This window comes from Heterodontus francisci, unplaced genomic scaffold (genome assembly GCF_036365525.1).
Source record: "Heterodontus francisci isolate sHetFra1 unplaced genomic scaffold, sHetFra1.hap1 HAP1_SCAFFOLD_645, whole genome shotgun sequence".
In the NCBI taxonomy this organism is placed as follows: Eukaryota; Metazoa; Chordata; class Chondrichthyes; order Heterodontiformes; family Heterodontidae; genus Heterodontus; species Heterodontus francisci.
In genome coordinates, this window is record NW_027141506.1 from 17,501 (window position 1) to 41,090 (window position 23,590).

The window sequence follows — 23,590 nt, forward strand, 5'->3', positions numbered from 1 at the left end:
CACAATATACACACTCACACAGACACAATATACACACTCACACACACCCATATACACACTCACACACACACAATATACACACTCACACAGACACAATATACACACTCACACACACCCATATACACACTCACACACACACAATATACACACTCAATCACACCCATATACACACTCACACACACACAATATACACACTCACACACACCCATATACACACTCACACACACAATATACACACTCACACACACCCATATACACACTCACACACACACAATATACACACTCAATATACACACTCACACACAGTATACACACTCACAAACACCCATATACACACTCTCACACACAATATATACACACTCACACACGCCCTTATACACACTCACACGCACACAATATACACACTCACACACACCCATATACACACTCTCACACACACACAATATACACACTCACACACACACACACACACAATATGCACACACACACAATATACACACTCACACATACCCATATACACACTCACACACACACAATATACACGCTCACACACACCCATATACACATTCACACACACAATATACATACTCACACACACACACAATATACACACTCACACACACACACAATATACACACACACACACAATATACACACGCACACACACAATATACACACTCAATATACACACTCACACACAATATACACACTCACAAACACCCATATACACACTCTCACACACAATATATACACACTCACACACACAATATATACACACTCACACGCACACAATATACACACTCACACACACCCATATACACACTCTCACACACACACAATATACACACACACACACACACACAATATGCACACACACACACAATATACAGACTCACACATACCCATATACACGCTCACACACACACAATATACATGCTCACACACACCCATATACACATTCACACACACAATATACATACTCACACACACACACAATATACACACTCACACACACCCATATACACACTCTCACACACACACAATAAACACACACACACACACACAATATACACACGCACACACACAATATACACACTCACACGCACCAAATATACACACTCACACGCACCAAATATACACACTCACACGCACCAAATATACACACTCACACACACCTATATACACACTCACCCATGCACACACATATACACACTTACACACACACCCATACACAAAGACACACACACTCACACCCAATATATACACTCATGCACACACACACACACACTCACCCATATACAGACACACACACTCACAAACACCCATATACACACTCACACACACAATATACACACTCACACACACACAAAATACACACTCACACACACACAATATACACACTCACACACACCCATATACACACTCACACACACAATATACACACTCTCACACACACACACAATAAACACACTCACACACACACTATACACACACACACACACACACACACACATATATACACACTCACAGACACACAATATACACACTCTCACACACACACAATAGACACGCTCACAGTCACTTACTGACACACTCACACCCATACACGCGCTCACAGTCACTTACTGACACACTCACACCCATACACACGCTCACAGTCACTTACTGACACACTCACACCCATACACACGCTCACAGTCAGTCACTGACATACACACACCCATACACACGCTCACAGTCACTTACTGACACACTCACACCCATACACACGCTCACAGTCAGTCACTGACACACTCACACCCATACACACGCTCATAGTCACTTACTGACACACTCACACCCACACACGCTCACAGTCACTTACTGACACACTCACACCCACACACGCTCACAGTCACTTACTGACACACTCACACCCATACACACACTCACAGTCAGTCACTGACACACTCACACCCATACACACGCTCAGTCAGTCACTGACACACTCACACCCATACACACGCTCAGTTCGTCACTGACACACTCACACCCATACACATGCTCAGTCAGTCACTGACAAACTCACACCCATACACACGCTCACAGTCAGTCACTGACACACTCACAGCCATACACACGCTCACAGTCAGTCACTGACACACTCACACCCATACACACGCTCACAGTCAGTCACTGACACACTCACACCCATACACACGCTCACAGCCAGTCACTGACACACTCACACCCATACACACGCTCAGTCAGTCACTGACACACTCACACCCATACACACGCTCAGTCAGTCACTGACACACTCACACCCATACACACGCTCACAGGCACTTACTGACACTCACACCCACACACACGCTCACAGTCAGTCACTGACACACTCACACCCATACACATGCTCACAGTCAGTCACTGACACACTCACACCCATACACATGCTCACAGTCAGTCACTGACACACACACCCATACACACGCTCACAGTCACTTACTGACACACTCACACCCATACACACGCTCACAGTCACTTACTGACACAGTCACACCCATACACGCGCTCACAGTCACCTACTGACACACTCACACCCATACACACGCTCACAGTCACTTACTGACACACTCACACCCGTACACACGCTCACAGTCACTTACTGACACACTCACACCCATACACACGCTCAGTCAGTCACTGACACACTCACACCCATACACACACTCACAGTCAGTCACTGACACACTCAGACCCATACACACGCTCACAGTCAGTCACTGACACACACACCCATACACATGCTCACAGTCAGTCACTGACACACTCACACCCATACACATGCTCAGTCAGTCACTGACACACTCACACCCATACACATGCTCACAGTCAGTCACTGACACACTCACAGCCATACACACAGTCAGTCACTGACACACTCACACCCATACACATGCTCACAGTCAGTCACTGACACACTCACACCCATACACACGCTCACAGTCAGTCACTGACACACTCACACCCATACACATGCTCACAGTCACTTACTGACACACTCACACCCATACACACGCTCAGTCAATCACTGACACACTCACACCCATACACACGCTCAGTCACTGACACACTCACACCCATACACACGCTCACAGTCACTTACTGACACACTCACACCCATACACACACTCACAGTCAGTCACTGACACACTCACACCCATACACACGCTCAGTCAGTCACTGACACACTCACACCCATACACACGCTCAGTTCGTCACTGACACACTCACACCCATACACATGCTCAGTCAGTCACTGACAAACTCACACCCATACACACGCTCACAGTCAGTCACTGACACACTCACAGCCATACACACGCTCAGTCAGTCACTGACACACTCACACCCATACACATGCTCACAGTCAGTCACTGACACACTCACACCCATACACACGCTCACAGTCAGTCACTGACACACTCACACCCATACACACGCTCACAGCCAGTCACTGACACACTCACACCCATACACACGCTCAGTCAGTCACTGACACACTCACACCCATACACACGCTCACAGGCACTTACTGACACACTCACACCCATACACACGCTCACAGTCAGTCACTGACACACTCACACCCATACAGATGCTCACAGTCAGTCACTGACACACTCACACCCATAGACATGCTCACAGTCAGTCACTGACACACTCACACCCATACACATGCTCAGTCAGTCGCTGACACACTCACACCCATACACATGCTCACAGTCAGTCACTGACACACACACCCATACACACGCTCACAGTCACTTACTGACACACTCACACCCATACACACGCTCACAGTCACTTACTGACACAGTCACACCCATACACGCGCTCACAGTCACCTACTGACACACTCACACCCATACACACGCTCACAGTCACTTACTGACACACTCACACCCGTACACACGCTCACAGTCACTTACTGACACACTCACACCCATACACACGCTCAGTCAGTCACTGACACACTCACACCCATACACACACTCACAGTCAGTCACTGACACACTCAGACCCATACACACGCTCACAGTCAGTCACTGACACACACACCCATACACATGCTCACAGTCAGTCACTGACACACTCACACCCATACACATGCTCAGTCAGTCACTGACACACTCACACCCATACACATGCTCACAGTCAGTCACTGACACACTCACAGCCATACACACAGTCAGTCACTGACACACTCACACCCATACACATGCTCACAGTCAGTCACTGACACACTCACACCCATACACACGCTCACAGTCAGTCACTGACACACTCACACCCATACACATGCTCACAGTCACTTACTGACACACTCACACCCATACACACGCTCAGTCAATCACTGACACACTCACACCCATACACACGCTCAGTCACTGACACACTCACACCCATACACACGCTCACAGTCACTTACTGACACACTCACACCCATACACACGCTCACAGTCAGTCACTGACACACTCACACCCATACACACGCTCAGTCAGTCACTGACACACTCACACCCATACACACGCTCAGTTCGTCACTGACACACTCACACCCATACACATGCTCAGTCAGTCACTGACAAACTCACACCCATACACACGCTCACAGTCAGTCACTGACACACTCACAGCCATACACACGCTCAGTCAGTCACTGACACACTCACACCCATACACATGCTCACAGTCAGTCACTGACACACTCACACCCATACACACGCTCACAGTCAGTCACTGACACACTCACACCCATACACACGCTCACAGTCACTTACTGACACACTCACACCCATACACACGCTCACAGTCAGTCACTGACACACTCACACCCATACACACGCTCACAGTCACTTACTGACACACTCACACCCATACACACGCTCACAGTCAGTCACTGACACACTCACACCCATACACACGCTCACAGTCAGTCACTGACACACTCACACCCATACACACGCTCACAGTCAGTCACTGACACACTCACACCCATACACATGCTCACAGTCAGAAGGGCTATAGTCGTAGGGGATTCGATTGTAAGGGGAGTAGATAGGCGGTTCTGTGGTCGAAAACGAGACTCCCGAATGGTATGTTGCCTCCCCGGTGCACGGGTCAGGGATGTCTCAGATCGGCTGCAGAACATTCTAAAGGGGGAGGGTGAACAGCCAGTTGTCATTGTGCACATGGGCACCAATGATATAGGTAAAAAACGGGATGAGGTCCTCCAAGCAGAGTTTAGGGAGTTAGGAGCCAAGTTAAAAAGTAGGACCTCAGAGGTAGTAATCTCAGGATTACTACCAGTGCCACGTGATAGTCAGAGTAAAAATGAAAGAATAGTCAGGATGAATGCGTGGCTTGAGAAATGGTGCAGGAAGGAGGGGTTCAGATTTTTGGGACATTGGGACCGGTTCTGGGGGAGGTGGGACGATTACAAATTGGACGGTCTACACCTGGGCCGGAATGGAACCAATGTCCTTGGGGGTGCTTTTGCTAACGCTGTTGGGGAGGGTTTAAACTAATGTGGCAGGGGGATGGGAACCAATTGAGGAGGTCAGTTGACAGTAAGGAGGTAGTAACTTAAGCCTGTAAGGAACTAGATAATGAAGTCAGTGTGACTAAGGGGAAGAGCAGGCAGGGAGCAGATGATGAATGTAAAGGGACTGGTGGTCTGAGGTGCATTTGTTTTAATGCAAGAAGTGTAGTAGGTAAGGCAGATGAACTTAGGGCTTGGATTAGTACCTGGGAGTATGATGTTATTGCTATTACTGAGACTTGGTTGAGGGAAGGGCATGATTGGCAACTAAATATCCCAGGATACCGATGCTTCAGGCGGGATAGAGAGGGAGGTAAAAGGAGTGGAGGAGTTGCATTACTGGTCAAAGAGGATATCACAGCTGTGCTGAAGGAAGGCACTATGGAGGACTCGAGCAGTGAGGCAATATGGGCAGAACTCAGAAATAGGAAGGGTGCGGTAACAATGTTGGGGCTGTACTACAGGCCTCCCAACAGTGAGCGTGAGATAGAGGTACAAATATGTAAACAGATTATGGAAAGATGTAGGAGCAACAGGGTGGTGGTGATAGGAGATTTTAATTTTCCCAACATTGACTGGGATTCACTTAGTGTTAGAGGTCCAGATGGAGCAGAATTTGTAAGGAGCATCCAGGAGGGTTTTCTAGAGCAGTATGTAAATAGTCCAACTCGGGAAGGGGCCATACTGGACCTGGTGTTGGGGAATGAGCCCGGCCAGGTTGTTGAAGTTTCAGTAGGGGACTACTTTGGGAATAGTGATCACAATTCCGTAAGTTTTAGAATACTCATGGACAAAGACGAGAGTGGTCCTAAAGGAAGAGTGCTAAATTGGGGGAAGGCCAACTATACCAAAATTCGGCAGGAGCTGGGGAATGTAGATTGGGAGCAGCTGTTTGAAGGTAAATCCACATTTGATATGTGGGAGTCTTTTAAAGAGAGGTTGATTAGCGCGCAGGAGAGACATGTTCCTGTGAAAATGAGGGATAGAAATGGCAAGATTAGGGAACCATGGATGACAGGTGAAATTGTGAGACGAGCTAAGAGGAAAAAGGAAGCATACATAAGGTCTAGGCGGCTGATGAAAGACGAAGCTTTGAAAGAATATCGGGAATGTAGGACCAATCTGAAACGAGGAATTAAGAGAGCTAAAAGGGGTCATGAAATATCTTTAGCAAACAGGGTTAAAGAAAATCCCAAAGCCTTTTATTCATATATAAGGAGAAAGAGGGTAACTAGAGAAAGGATTGGCCCACTCAAGGACAAAGGAGGAATGTTATGCGTGGACTCAGAGAAAATGGGTGAGATTCTAAACGAGTACTTTGCATCGGTATTCACCGAGGAGAGGGACATGACGGATGTTGAGGTTAGGAACAGATGTTTGATTACTCTAGGTCAAGTCGGCATAAGGAGGGAGGAAGTGTTGGGTATTCTAAAAGGCATTAAGGTGGACAAGTCGCCAGGTCCGGATGGGATCTATCCCAGGTTACTGTGGGAAGCGAGAGAGGAAATAGCTGGGGTCTTAACAGATATCTTTGCAGCATCCTTAAACACGGGTGAGGTCCCGGAGGACTGGAGAATTGCTAATGTTGTCCCCTTGTTTAAGAAGGGTAGCAGGGATAATCCAGGTAATTATAGACCGGTGAGCCTGACGTCAGTGGTAGGGAAGCTGCTGGAGAAGATACTGAGGGATCGGATGTATTCCCATTTGGGAGAAAATGGGCTTATCAGTGATAGGCAACATGGTTTTGTGCAGGGAAGGTCATGTCTTACCAACTTAATAGAATTCTTTGAGGAAGTGACAAAGTTGATTGATGAGGGAAGGGCTGTAGATGTCGTATACATGGACTTCAGTAAGGCGTTTGATAAGGTTCCCCATGGTGGGCTGATGGAGAAAGTGAAGTCGCATGGGGTCCAGGGTGTACTAGCTAGATGGATAAAGAACTGGCTGGGCAACAGGAGACAGAGAGTAGCAGTGGAAGGGAGTTTCTCAAAATGGAGACGTGTGACCAGTGGTGTTCCACAGGGATCCGTGCTGGGACCACTGTTGTTTGTGATATACATTAATGATTTGGAGGAAAGTATAGGTGGACTGATTAGCAAATTTGCAGACGACACTAAGATTGGTGGAGTAGCAGATAGTGAAGGGGACTGTCAGAGAATACAGCAGAATATAGATAGATTAGAGAGTTGGGCAGAGAAATGGCAGATGGAGTTCAATCCGGGCAAATGCGAGGTGATGCATTTTGGAAGATCCAATTCAAGAGTGAACTATACAGTAAATGGAAAAGTCCTGGGGAAAATTGATGTCCAGAGAGATTTGGGTGTTCAGGTCCACTGTTCCCTGAAGGTGGCAACGCAGGTAAATAGAGTGGTCAAGAAGGCATACGGCATGCTTTCCTTCATCGGACGGGGCATTGAGTACAAGAGTTGGCAGGTCATGTTACAGTTGTATAGGACTTTGGTTCGGCCACATTTGGAATACTGCGTGCAGTTCTGGTCGCCACATTACCAAAAGGATGCGGATGCTTTGGAGAGGGTGCAGAGGAGGTTCACCAGGATGTTGCCTGGTATGGAGGGCGCTAGCTATGAAGAGAGGTTGAGTAGATTAGGATTATTTTCATTAGAAAGACGGAGGTTGAGGGGGGACCTGATTGAGGTGTACAAAATCATGAGAGGTATAGACAGGGTGGATAGCAAGAAGCTTTTTCCTAGAGTGGGGGTTTCAATTACAAGGGGACATGAGTTCAAAGTGAAAGGGGAAAAGTTTAGGGGGAGATATGCGTGGAAAGTTCTTTACGCAGAGGGTGGTGGGTGCCTGGAACGCGTTGCCAGCGGAGGTGGTAGACGCGGGCACGATAGCGTCTTTTAAGATGTATCTAGACAGATACATGAATGGGCAGGAAGTAAAGAGATACAGACCCTTAGATAATAGGCGACAGGTTTAGATAGAGGATCTGGATCGGCGTCGGCTTGGAGGGCCGAAGGGACTGTTCCTGTGCTGTAATTTACTTTGTTCTTTGTTTTTTTGTTTGATACAGAATCACACACGCACTTTCACTAACACAATCAGACACACACACTCATTCACCAAAGCCGAGAGGAGTATAGAAAGTGGAGGGGTGAAATCAAAAAGGAAATTAAGAAAGCAAAGAGAGGGCATGAAAGAATATTGGCAAGCAAAATCAAGGTGAACCCAGAGATGTTTTATCAATACATTAAAAGTAAGAGGATAACTAAGGAGAGAGTAGGGTCTATAAAAGACCAAAAAGGTAACCTATGTGTCGGGGCGGAAGATATTGGTCTGGTTCTTAATGAATACTTTGAGTCTGTCTTCAGAAAAGAGGGGGATCGATGCAGATATTGTAGTTAAGGAGGAGGAGTGTGAAATATTGGATGTGATAAACGAATGATAAGAGTTAGAACAGGGCCAATCAAGGATAGTAGTGGGAAGTTGTGTGCGGAATCAGAGGAGATAGGGGAAGCGTTAAATGAATATTTTTCGTCAGTATTTACAGTAGAGAAAGAAAATGTTGCCGAGGAGATTACTGAGATACAGCCTACTAGGCTAGATGGGATTGAGATTCACAAGGAGGAGGTGTTAGCAATTTTGGAAAGAGTGAAAATAGATAAGTCCCCTGGGCCAGATGGGATTTATCCTAGGATTCTCTGGGAAGCCAGGGAGGAGATTGCAGAGCCGTTGTTGTTGATCTTTAAGTCGTCATTGTCGACAGGAGTAGTGCCGGAGGACTGGAGGATAGCAAATGTTGTCCCCTTGTTCAAGAAGGGGAGTAGAGACAGCCCTGGTAATTATAGACCTGTGAGCCTTACTTCGGTTGTGGGTAAAATGTTGGAAAAGGTTATAAGAGACAGGATTTATAATCATCTTGAAAAGAATAAGTTCATTTGCGATAGTCAGCACGGTTTTGTGAAAGGTAGGTCGTGCCTCACAAACCTTATTGAGTTTTTCGAGAAGGTGACCAAACAGGTGGATGAGGGTAAAGCCGTGGATGTGGTGTATATGGATTTCAGTAAGGCGTTTGATAAGGTTCCCCACGGTAGGCTATTGCAGAAAATGCGCAAGTATGGGGTTGAAGGTGATTTAGAGCTTTGGATCAGAAATTGGCTAGCTGAAAGAAGACAGAGGGTGGTGGTTGATGGCAAATGTTCATCCTGGAGTTTAGTTACTAGTGCTGTACCGCAAGGTTCTGTTTTGGGGCCACTGCTGTTTGTCATTTTTATAAACGACCTGGATGAGGGTGTAGAAGGGTGGGTTAGTAAATTTGCGGATGACACGAAGGTCGGTGGAGTTGTGGATAGTGTCGAAGGGTGTTGTAGGGTACAGAGGGACATAGATAGGCTGCAGAGCTGGGCTGAGAGATGGCAAATGGAGTTTAATGCGGAGAAGTGTGAGGTGATTCACTTTGGAAGGAGTAACAGCAATGCAGAGTACTGGGCTAATGGGAAGATTCTTGGTAGTGTAGATGAGCAGAGAGATCTTGGTATCCAGGTACATAAATCCCTGAAAGTTGCTACCCAGGTTAATAGGGCTGTTAAGAAGGCATATGGTGTGTTAGCCTTTATTAGTAGGGGGATCGAGTTTCAGAGCCACGGGGTCATGATGCAGCTGTACAAAACTCTGGTGAGGCCGCACCTGGAGTATTGCGTGCAGTTCTGGTCACCGCATTATAGGAAGGATGTGGAAGCTATGGAAAGGGTGCAGAGGAGATTTACTAGGATGTTGCCTGGTATGGAAGGAAGGTCTTACGAGGAAAGGCTGAGGGACTTGGGGTTGTTTTCGTTAGAGAGAAGGAGGAGGAGAGGTGACTTAATAGAGACATACAAGATAATCAGAGGGTTAGATAGGGTGGATAGTGAGAGTCTTTTTCCTCGGATGAGGATGGCAAACACGAGGGGACATAGCTTTAAGTTGAGGGGTGAAAGATATGGGACAGATGTCAGAGGTAGTTTCTTTACTCAGAGAGTAGTAGGGGCGTGGAACGCCCTGCCTGCAACAGTAGTAGACTCGCCAACTTTAAGGGCATTTAAGTGGTCATTGGATAGACATATGGATGTAAATGGAATAGTGTAGGTCAGATGATCGGCGCAACATCGAGGGCCGAAGGGCCTGTACTGCGCTGTAATATTCTAATTCTAATTCTAATTCTAATAGGGAGAGAGGACGCATGAATGGATTAGCATCCTTGAAAGTTGATAAATCAACAGGGCCAGATGAAATGTATCTTCGGCTGTTAAAGGAAGCAAGAGAGGAAATAGCAGAGGGTCTGACCATCACTTTCCAGTCCTCACTGGATACAGGTGTGGTGCTGGAGGGATTGTAGACTTGCTAACATTGTACCTCTGTTTAAAAAAGGAGTGAAGGATAGACCGAATAATTACAGACCAGTCAGTCTAACCTCAGTAGTGGGTAAAGTATAGGAATCAATTCTGAGAGACAGGATAAACTGTCACTTAGAAAGGTTACAGGTTAATCAAGGATAGTCAGCATGGATTTGTTCAGGGAAGATCTTGTTTGACCAACTTGATCGAATTATTTGAAGAGGTAACAAGGAAGATAGATGAGGGCAGTGCAGTTGATGTGATCTACATAGCTTTTAGCAAGGGTTTTGACAAGGTCCCACATGGCAGACTGGTTAAAAAAATAAAATCCCATGGGATCCAGGGAAATGCAGAAAGGTGAATACAAAATTGGCTCAGCGGCAGGAGACAAAGGGTAATTGTTGACGGGTGTTTTTGTCTGGAGAGCTATTTTCAGTGGTGTTCCGCAGGGCTCAGTACTGGGTCCCCTGATTTTTGTGATATATATTAAAGATTTGGACGTAAATGTAGGGGGAATGATCAGGAGGTTTGCGAATGACACAAAGATTGTCCGTGTGGTAGATGGCGAGGAGGATAGCTGTAGGCTGCAGGAAGATATTTATGGTCTGGTCAGATGGGCAGAAAAGTGGCAAATGTAATTCAACCCGGAGAAGTGTGAGGTGATGCATTTGGGGAGGTCAAACAAGGCAAAGGAATACACGATTAATGGGAAAATACTGAGAAGTGTAGAGGAAGTGAGGGACCTTGGAGTGAATGTCCTCAGAACCCTGAAGGTAGCAGGACAGGTCGATAAGGTGGTTAAGAAGGCATATGGAATCCTTTCATTTATGAGTCGATGTATAGAATATAAGAGCAGGGAGGTTATGCTGGAACTGTATAAATCATTGGTTAGGCCACAACTTGAGTACTGCGTGCAGTTCTGGTCACCTCACTACAGAAAGGATGTAATTACACTAGAGAGGGTACAGAGGAGATTTACCAGGATGTTGCCAGGACTGGAAAAATGAGGCTATGAGGAAAGATTGGATAGGCTGGGGTTGTTCTCCTTGGAACAGAGGAGGCTGAGGGGAGATCTGATTGAGATGTACAAAATGTTGAGGGTCCCGGATAGAGTGGAGGTGAAGGGTCTATTCACCTCAGCAGAGAGGTCAGTGACGAGGGGGCAGAGATTTAAAGTGATTGGTCGAAAGATTAGAGGGGAGATGAGGAAAATGTTTTTCACCCAGAGGGTGGTGAGGGTCTGGAACTCACTGCCTGAAAGGATAGTTGAGGCAGAGACCCTCAACTTATTCAAAAGGAGTCTGGATAGGCACCTCAAGTGCCGTAAGCTGCAGGGCTACGGACCAAATGCTGGAAGGTGGGATTAGAATAGGTGGATCGTTTTACAGCCGGCACAAACACGATGGGCCAAGCGGCCTCGTTCTGTGCCTTAAACTTTCTATGATTCTATGAAACACACACACACACACACTCACTAAAACAACACAATCAGATGAACACACACACTCTCTCTAACACACAGTAACACACAATCAGAAACACACACTCACTAAAACAACACAATCAGAAATACAATCAGATGCACACACACACTCTCTCTAACACACAGTAATACACAATCAGACACACACACACACTAAAACAACACAATCAGAAATACAATCAGATGCACACACACACTCTCTAACACACAGTAATACACAATCAGACACACACACTCACTAAAACAACACAATCAGACACACAATCAGATGCACACACACATTCTCTCTAACACACAGTAATACACAATCAGACACACACACTCACTAAAACAACACAATCAGACACACAATCAGATGCACACACACACTCACTCTAACACACAGTAATACACAATCAGACACACACACACACTAAAACAACACAATCAGACACACAATCAGATGCACACACACACTCACTCTAACACACAGTAATACACAATCAGACACACACACTCACTAAAACAACACAATCAGACACACAATCAGATACACACACACACTCTCTCTAACACACAGTAATACACAATCAGACACACACACACACTAAAACAACACAATCAGAAATACAATCAGATGCACACACACTCTCTCTAACACACAGTAATACACAATCAGACACACACACACACTAAAACAACACAATCAGAAATACAATCAGATGCACACACACTCTCTAACACACAGTAATACACAATCAGACACACACACTCACTAAAACAACACAATCAGATGAACACACACACTCTCTCTAACACACAGTAATACACAATCAGACACACACACTCACTAAAACAACACAATCAGATATACAATCAGATGCACACACACTCTCTCTAACACACAGTAATACACAATCAGACACACACACTCACTAAAACAACACAATCAGACACACAATCAGATACACACACACACTCTCTCTAACACACAGTAATACACAATCAGACACACACACTCACTAAAACAACACAATCAGATATACAATCAGATGCACACACACTCTCTCTAACACACAGTAACACACAATCAGACACACACACTCACTAAAACAACACAATCAGACACACAATCAGATGCACACACACACTCTCTCTAACACACAGTGATACACAATCAGACACACACACTCACTAAAACAACACAATCAGACACACAATCAGATGCACACAAACACTCTCTCTAACACACAGTAATACACAATCAGACACACACACACACTAAAACAACACAATCAGCAATACAATCAGATGCACACACACACTCTCGCTAATACACAGTAACACACAATCAGACACACACACTCACTAAAACAACACAATCAGATGCACACACACACTCTCTCTAACACACAGTAATACACAATCAGACACACACACACACTAAAACAACACAATCAGAAATACAATCAGATGCACACACACACTCTCGCTAATACACAGTAATACACAATATGACACACACACTCACTAAAACAACACAATCAGACACACAATCAGATGCACACACACACTCTCTCTAACACACAGGAATACACAATCAGACACACACACTCACTAAAACAACACAATCAGACACACAATCAGATGCACACAAACACTCTCTCTAACACACAGTAATACCCAATCAGACACACACACACACTAAAACAACACAATCAGATATACAATCAGATGCACACACACACTCTCTCTAACACACAGTAATACACAATCAGACACACACACACACTAAAACAACACAATCAGAAATACAATCAGATACACACACACACTCTCGCTAATACACAGTAATACACAATCAGACACACACTCACTAAAACAACACAATCAGACACACAATCAGATGCACACACACACTCTCTCTAACACACAGTAATACACAATCAGACACACACACTCACTAAAACAACACAATCAGAAATACAATCAGATGCACACACACACTCTCTCTAACACACAGTAATACACAATCAGACACACACACTCACTAAAACAACACAATCAGACACACAATCAGATGCACACACACACACTCTCTCTAACACACAGTAATACACAATCAGACACACACACACACTAAAACAACACAATCAGAAATACAATCAGATACACACACACACTCTCGCTAATACACAGTAATACACAATCAGACACACACTCACTAAAACAACACAATCAGACACACAATCAGATGCACACAAACACTCTCTCTAACACACAGTAATACACAATCAGACACACACACTCACTAAAACAACACAATCAGACACACAATCAGATGCACACACACACTCTCTCCAACACACAGTAATACACAATCAGACACACACACTCGCTAACACACAGTAACACACAATCAGATGCACACACACACTCTCTCTAACACACAGTAATACACAATCAGACACACACACTCACTAAAACAACACAATCAGATACACAATCAGATGCACACACACACTCTCTCCAACACACAGTAATACACAATCAGACACACACACTCGCTAACACACAGTAACACACAATCAGATGCACACACACACTCTCTCCAACACACAGTAATACACAAACAGACACACACACTCAGTAACACACAGTAACACACAATCAGATGCACACACACACTCTCTCCAACACACAGTAATACACAAACAGACACACACACTCAGTAACACACAGCAACACACAATCAGATGCACACACACACTCTCTCTAACACACAGTAATACACAATCAGACACACACACTCACTAACACACAGTAACACACAATCAGACGCACATGCTCACACATACAAACACACTCACCGTTATTCCAGCCCATGATATCGTCCAGATCCGCTGGGATTCCCTTCCACAGGCTCACTTTCTTAGGGTATCCCGAGTCCATCTGCCCCTTTTGATCATCAAACCTCCAGAACTCGTCCCCTTTGAAGAAGTAAGTCTTGCCATTGTGAGGCCAGACAAAGGCTGCATCAATGTTGGGCCCCGGCAGGCCAAAGTCGCTGATGGATCTCGGGTAGCCTGATTCCACAATCGTGTTCGAGAACACCCAGTATTGGCTGCCTGGGTAGGGGGTGGGGGGTAGGGGCCAAGAGGACAGCAAATATGGTCAGTAATGGGCAGATCCAAGCCTCGCACTGCTGAGGGTGAGGGGCCTACCACCCCCTCCCAAGACCCATCACCATCCCGACAACCCATCCAAGCCTCCCTGCCGTGGCCAATACAGCGGGCACGAGGCCCTCCGGTCAGCCCCAAGGCCAGAGATGCAGCCTGGGCCTCTCCTGCTCTGTGGGTCGGGCTCATCCCAAACTGGGTGCGTGGCCAACCCTGCAGTAGGCCGAGATTGCAGCCTGGGCCACTCATGCTGTGTGTGTGTGGAGCCCAGTTCGACATAAGCGACCAAGCCCACACGAGGCGGGGATAGGAGCCTGGGTCTTCCCGCCCTGGGCCTCAGTTGAGAAGACCGGTTAGCTGTGCTCAAACTCCTTACCGATGAAGAAGACGATCTTGTTGTCAGTCATCCTCTCGTACACAGTGTCGATCTTCTTCATATCTGTGGGTAAACCTTGCCAGAAATTCTTGATCTGCGCCGCGTTCAAAGAGACAAGATTTCCTGCTCGCTGCATCCGCCAAAAGAATTGATCTGTTAAAGGACAATAACATGAGGTTAGATACAGAGTAAAGCTCCCTCTACACTGTCCCCATCAAACACTCCCAGGACAGGTACAGTACGGGGGTTAGATACAGAGTAAAGCTCCCTCTACACTGTCCCCATCAAACACTCCCAGGACAGGTACAGTACGGGGGTTAGATACAGAGTAAAGCTCCCTCTACACTGTCCCCATCAAACACTCCCAGGACAGGTACAGTACGGGGGTTAGATACAGAGTAAAGCTCCCTCTACACTGTCCCCATCAAACACTCCCAGGACAGGTACAGTACGGGGGTTAGATACAGAGTAAAGCTCCCTCTACACTGTCCCCATCAAACACTCCCAGGACAGGTACAGTACGGGGGTTAGATACAGAGTAAAGCTCCCTCTACACTGTCCCCATCAAACACTCCCAGGACAGGTACAGTACGGGGGTTAGATACAGAGTAAAGCTCCCTCTACACTGTCCCCATCAAACACTCCCAGGACAGGTACAGTACGGGGGTTAGATACAGAGTAAAGCTCCCTCTACACTGTCCCCATCAAACACACCCAGGACAGGTACAGTACGGGGGTTAGATACAGAGTAAAGCTCCCTCTACACTGTCCCCATCAAACACTCCCAGGACAGGTACAGTACGGGGGTTAGATACAGAGTAAAGCTCCCTCTACACTGTCCCCATCAAACACTCCCAGGACAGGTACAGTACGGGGGTTAGATACAGAGTAAAGCTCCCTCTACACTGTCCCCCATCAAACACTCCCAGGGCAGGTACAGTACGGGGGTTAGATACAGAGTAAAGCTCCCTCTACACTGTCCCCCATCAAACACTCCCAGGGCAGGTACAGTACGGGGGTTAGATACAGAGTAAAGCTCCCTCTACACTGTCCCCATCAAACACTCCCAGGACAGGTACAGTACGGGGGTTAGATACAGAGTAAAGCTCCCTCTACACTGTCCCCATCAAACACTCCCAGGACAGGTACAGTACGGGGGTTAGATACAGAGTAAAGCTCCCTCTACACTGTCCCCATCAAACACTCCCAGGACAGGTACAGTACGGGGGTTAGATACAGAGTAAAGCTCCCTCTACACTGTCCCCCATCAAACACTCCCAGGGCAGGTACAGTACGGGGGTTAGATACAGAGTAAAGCTCCCTCTACACTGTCCCCCATCAAACACTCCCAGGGCAGGTACAGTACGGGGGTTAGATACAGAGTAAAGCTCCCTCTACACTGTCCCCATCAAACACTCCCAGGACAGGTACAGTACGGGGGTTAGATACAGAGTAAAGCTCCCTCTGCACTCGACATGATCAGGAGTCACGCCTGCAGAGATCTCGGGGAACATGCCAGCGGTAGTTGGGATTCCATTGTTTCCCTACACTGCGACCCACCCTTCTGAATCGCTGCTCAGTCCCTCTTGATCTCGGCCCTGTGAAGACCATCTGGGGTCTGGTCACAGTGACCTTTCCATGGGGTCACGCGCTGTGGGAGGTCAATGGCTGAGCTGGGAGCTGTGGGTTACAGTTGACCGGGTACCCTGAGACGAGATCAAGAGATCAAACTCCCTCCGCGCTCTCTCTCCAAATGACTAACTGTCACCCTCACCCTTGAAGAAAAAGGCCTCGCCTCGGATGTTGGACACCGCGTCGAAATGCGTTCTACAGCGGTCAATCAAATCAGGGTGCGGCCTAACAAAAGAGGCAATGTAAGTAAGTAACAACCTGTGACTAACGGACCAGTCTCTTAACTACATTCTCCCTGTATACTTCAATCCCCACCCACCTTCTTCACGTGTCCCTCAATCCCCACCCACCTTCTTCACGTGTCCCTCAATCCCCACCCACCTTCTTCACGTGTCCCTCAATTCCCCCCCCACCTTCTCCCCGAATTCCTCAATCCCACCCACCCACATTCTCCCCGAATTCCTCAATCCCACCCACCTTCTCCCCATATCCCTCAATCCCCACCCACCCACATTCTCCCCGTATCCCTCAATCCCCACCCACCTTCACTCCGTATCCCTCAATCCCCACCCACCTTCTCCCCATATCCCTCAATCCCCACCCATCCACCTTCTCCCCATATCCCTCAATCCCCACCCGTCCACCTTCTCCCCATATCCCTCAATCCCCACCCACCCACATTCTCCCCGTATCCCTCAATCCCCACCCACATTCTCCCCGTATCCCTCAATCCCCACCCACCTTCTTCACGTGTCCCTCAATCCCCACCCACCTTCTCCCCGAATTCCTCAATCCCACCCATCCACACTCTCCCTGTATCCCTCAATCCCACCCACCTTCTCCCCATATCCCTCAATCCCCACCCATCCACACTCTCCCTGTATCCCTCAATCCCACCCACCTTTTTCCCATATCCCTCAATCCCCACCCACCCACATTCTCCTTGTATCCCTCAATCCCACCCACCTTCTCACCGTATCCCTCAATCCCCACCCACTTTCTCCCCATATCCCTCAATCCCCACCCACCCACATTCTCCTTGTATCCCTCAATCCCACCCACCTTCTCACCGTATCCCTCAATCCCCACCCACTTTCTCCCCATATCCCTCAATCCCCACCCACCCACATTCTCCCCGTATCCCTCAATCCTCACCCACCTTCTTCCCATATCCCTCAATCCCCACGCACCCACATTCTCCCCGTATCCCTCAATCCTCACCCACCTTCTTCCCATATCCCTCACTCCCCACCCACCCACCCACCTTCTCCCCATATCCCTCACTCCCCACCCACCCACTTTCTCCCCATATCCCTCAATCCCCACGCACCCACATTCTCCCCGTATCCCTCAATCCTCACCCACCTTCTTCCCATATCCCTCAATCCCCACCCACCCACATTCTCCTTGTATCCCTCAATCCCCACCCACCTTCTCCCCATATCCCTCAATCCCCACCCACCTTCTCCCCATATCCCTCACTCCCCACCCACCCACTTTCTCCCCATATCCCTCAATCCCCACCCACCCACCTTCTCCCCATATCCCTCAATCCCCACCCACCTTCTTCCCGAATCCCTCAATCCCCCCCCCACCTTCTCCCCATATCCCTCAATCCCCCCCCACCTTCTCCCCATATCCCTCAATCCCCACTCACCCACCTTTTTTTTTAGTTTAGAGATACAGCACTGAAACAGGCCCTTCGGCCCACCGAGTCTGTGCCGAACATCAACCACCCATTTATACTAATCCTACACTAATCCCATATTCCTACCAAACATCCCCACCTGTCCCTATATTTCCCTACCACCTACCTATACTAGTGACAATTTATAATGGCCAATTTACCTACCAACCTGCAAGTCTTTTGGCTTGTGGGAGGAAACCGGAGCACCCGGAGAAAACCCACGCAGACACAGGGAGAACTTGCAAACTCCACACAGGCAGTACCTGGAATTGAACCCGGGTCGCTGGAGCTGTGAGGCTGCGGTGCTAACCACTGCGCCACTGTGCCGCCCATATCCCCATATCCTCAATCCCCACCCACCCACCTTCTCCCCATATCCCTCACTCCCCACCCGTCCACCTTCTCCCCATATCCCTCAATCCCCACCCACCCACCTTCTCCCCATATCCCTCAAACCCCCCCCCACCTTCTCCCCATATCCCTCAATCCCCACCCATCCACACTCTCCCTGTGTCCCTCAATCCCACCCACCTTCTCCCCATATCCCTCAATCCCCACTCACCCACCTTCTCCCCATATCCCTCAATCCCCACTCACCCACCTTCTCCCCATATCCCTCAATCCCCACCCACCTTCTCCCCATATCCCTCAATCCCCACCCACCTTCTCCCCATATCCCTCAATCCCCACCCACCCACTTTCTCCCCATATCCCTCAATCCCCACCCACCCACTTTCTCCCCATATCCCTCAATCCCCACTCACCCACCTTCTTCCCGAATCCCTCAATCCCCCCCCAACCTTCTCCCCATATCCCTCAATCCCCACTCACCCACCTTCTCCCCATATCCCTCAATCCCCATCCACCTTCTCCCCATATCCCTCAATCCCCACCCATCCACACTCTCCCTGTGTCCCTCAATCCCACCCACCTTCTCCCCGTATCCCTCAATTCCACCCACCTTCTTCCCATATCCCTCAATCCCCACCCACCCACATTCTCCTTGTATCCCTCAATCCCCACCCACCTCCTCGCCATATCCCTCACTCCCCACCCACCCACTTTCTCCCCATATCCCTCAATCCCCACGCACCCACATTCTCCCCGTATCCCTCAATCCCCACCCACCTTCTTCCCGAATCCCTCAATCCCCCCCCAACCTTCTCCCCATATCCCTCAATCCCCACTCACCTACCTCCTCCCCATTTCCCACACTGCGCACCCCCCCACCCCCCCAATCAGTTGCTACTCACCCGGAGCTGGGATAGGGGTATGGGACCTCAGGGATTTTGGGGTTGAAGGCTGGGTCCTCTCTTGGGCTTTTTTCTGTGGGTTGTGTCCTCCTGCCTGTTAAGAGATGCCACACATTGAGCAATGACAGTAATAATGCCTGTTTCTCCCTGAGTGTGTGTCTGCTCACTGAACCTCTTTATCTGTGTCTGACTCTCTGTTTCTGGTGAACGTGCGAGCTGGCGGATCTTTTTAAAATTCATTCGCTTTTTGCCCGAGCCTATTCCCCGCATTCAGGAATACAGCTGAGTGTCTTGCTCGGTCATTTCACGGGGCAGTCAAATGTAAACCACGATGCTGTGGGTTTGGATTTACATGTCGGCCAGACCCAGTAAGGACAGCAGATTTCCTTCCCTAAGGAACTGGTTGGGTATTTCGGACAATTTGGTAGTTTGATGAATTGAATTTAAATTCCCCCAGCGGCCCGTTGGGATTTGAACTCCCGTCTGATGTAAAGTGCATCAGAGTGTGTGCATGTGTGCCTTTGTCTGAGTGTATTACTGAGTGTGTGTAAGTGTGTGTGTGTTTAAGTGTGTGTTTAAATATGTGTCTGTCTGTATTAAGTGTGTCTAAGTGTGTGTGTGTTAAGTGTGTATGTAGTTTAAGTGTGTGTTTAAATGTGTATCTGTGTGTGTTTAAGTGTGTTTACGTGGGTGTGTGTTAAGTGTGTCTAAGTGTGTGTGTGTGTGTTAAGTGTGTGTGTAGTTTAAGTGTGTGTTTAAATGTGTATCTGTGTGTGTTTAAGTGTGTTTACGTGGGTGTGTGTTAAGTGTGTCTAAGTGTGTGTGTGTGTTAAGTGTGTGTGTAGTTTAAGTGTGTGTTTAAATGTGTATCTGTGTGTGTTTAAGTGTGTCTAAGTGGGTGTGTGTTAAGTGTGTGTGTAGTTTAAGTGTGTGTTTAAATGTGTGTCTGTGTGTGTGTTAAGTGTGTGTGTAGTTTAAGTGTGTGTCTAAGTGTGTGTGTGTTTAAATGTGTGTCTGTGTGTGTTTAAGTATGTTAAGTGTGTGCAAGTGTGTGTGTGTTAAGTTTGTGTGTAGTTTAAGTGTGTATTTAAATGTGTGTCTGTGTGTGTATTAAGTGTGTGTAAGTGTGTGTGTGTTTAAGTGTGTGTTTAAATGTGTGTCTGTGTGTGTATTAAGTGTGTCAAAGTGTGTGTGTGTTAAGTGTGTCTACGTGTGTGGGTGTTTAAGTGTGTGTGTAGTTTAAGTGTGTGTTTAAATGTGTATCTGTGTGTGTATTAAGTGTGTGTAAGTGTGTGTGTGTTTAAGTGTGTGTTTAAATGTGTGTCTGTGTGTATTAAGTGTGTCAAAGTGTGTGTGTGTTAAGTGTGTCTAAGTGTGTGTGTGTTAAGTGTGTGTGTAGTTTAAGTGTGTGTCTAAGTGTGTGTGTGTTTAAATGTGTATCTGTGTGTTTAAGTGTGTGTCTAAGTGTGTGTGTTAAGTGTGTGCAAGTGTGTGTGTGTTTAAGTGTGTATTTAAATGTGTGTCTGTGTGTATTAAGTGTGTCAAAGTGTGTGTGTGTTAAGTGTGTCTAAGTGTGTGTGTGTTTAAGTGTGTATTTAAATGTGTGTCTGTGTGTATTAAGTGTGTCAAAGTGTGTGTGTGTTAAGTGTGTCTAAGTGTGTGTGTGTTTAAGTGTGTGTTTAAATGTGTGTTTAAATGTGTGTCTGTGTGTGTGTTTAAGTGTGTGTGTGTTTAAGTGTGTGTTTAAATATGTGTCTGTCTGTATTAAGTGTGTCTAAGTGTGTGTGTGTTAAGTGTGTATGTAGTTTAAGTGTGTGTTTAAATGTGTATCTGTGTGTGTTTAAGTGTGTTTACGTGGGTGTGTGTTAAGTGTGTCTAAGTGTGTGTGTGTTAAGTGTGTGTGTAGTTTAAGTGTGTGTTTAAATGTGTATCTGTGTGTGTTTAAGTGTGTCTAAGTGGGTGTGTGTTAAGTGTGTATGTAGTTTAAGTGTGTGTTTAAATGTGTGTCTGTGTGTGTGTTAAGTGTGTGTATAGTTTAAGTGTGTGTCTAAGTGTGTGTGTGTTTAAATGTGTGTCTGTGTGTGTTTAAGTATGTTAAGTGTGTGCAAGTGTGTGTGTTAAGTTTGTGTGTAGTTTAAGTGTGTATTTAAATGTGTGTCTGTGTGTGTATTAAGTGTGTGTAAGTGTGTGTGTGTTTAAGTGTGTGTTTAAATGTGTGTCTGTGTGTGTATTAAGTGTGTCAAAGTGTGTGTGTGTTAAGTGTGTCTAAGTGTGTGTGTGTTTAAGTGTGTGTGTAGTTTAAGTGTGTGTGTAGTTTAAGTGTGTGTTTAAATGTGTATCTGTGTGTGTATTAAGTGTGTGTAAGTGTGTGTGTGTTTAAGTGTGTGTTTAAATGTGTGTCTGTGTGTATTAAGTGTGTCAAAGTGTGTGTGTGTTAAGTGTGTCTAAGTGTGTGTGTGTTAAGTGTGTGTGTAGTTTAAGTGTGTGTCTAAGTGTGTGTGTGTTTAAATGTGTATCTGTGTGTTTAAGTGTGTGTCTAAGTGTGTGTGTTAAGTGTGTGCAAGTGTGTGTGTGTTTAAGTGTGTATTTAAATGTGTGTCTGTGTGTATTAAGTGTGTCAAAGTGTGTGTGTGTTAAGTGTGTCTAAGTGTGTGTGTGTTTAAGTGTGTATTTAAATGTGTGTCTGTGTGTATTAAGTGTGTCAAAGTGTGTGTGTGTTAAGTGTGTCTAAGTGTGTGTGTGTTTAAGTGTGTGTTTAAATGTGTGTTTAAATGTGTGTCTGTGTGTGTGTTTAAGTGTGTGTGTGTTTAAGTGTGTGTTTAAATATGTGTCTGTCTGTATTAAGTGTGTCTAAGTGTGTGTGTGTTAAGTGTGTATGTAGTTTAAGTGTGTGTTTAAATGTGTATCTGTGTGTGTTTAAGTGTGTTTACGTGGGTGTGTGTTAAGTGTGTCTAAGTGTGTGTGTGTTAAGTGTGTGTGTAGTTTAAGTGTGTGTTTAAATGTGTATCTGTGTGTGTTTAAGTGTGTCTAAGTGGGTGTGTGTTAAGTGTGTATGTAGTTTAAGTGTGTGTTTAAATG

General features: G+C 46.6%; 1 protein-coding gene across 1 annotated transcript in view; it reads right to left on the reverse strand.

The window, feature by feature from the left end:
* LOC137363920 (matrix metalloproteinase-25-like) overlaps nucleotides 1–23,590 on the reverse strand; it is a 62,334-nt gene that overhangs the window by 10,999 nt on the left and 27,745 nt on the right. Inside the window, exons 6-9 of the mRNA XM_068027418.1 lie at nucleotides 20,513–20,606; nucleotides 17,715–17,797; nucleotides 15,941–16,093; nucleotides 15,256–15,513 (exon numbers count right to left, since the gene is read on the reverse strand). Of these exons, the coding sequence (XP_067883519.1) occupies nucleotides 15,256–15,513; nucleotides 15,941–16,093; nucleotides 17,715–17,797; nucleotides 20,513–20,606 (588 nt within the window). The remainder of the gene's footprint in view (nucleotides 1–15,255; nucleotides 15,514–15,940; nucleotides 16,094–17,714; nucleotides 17,798–20,512; nucleotides 20,607–23,590) is intronic.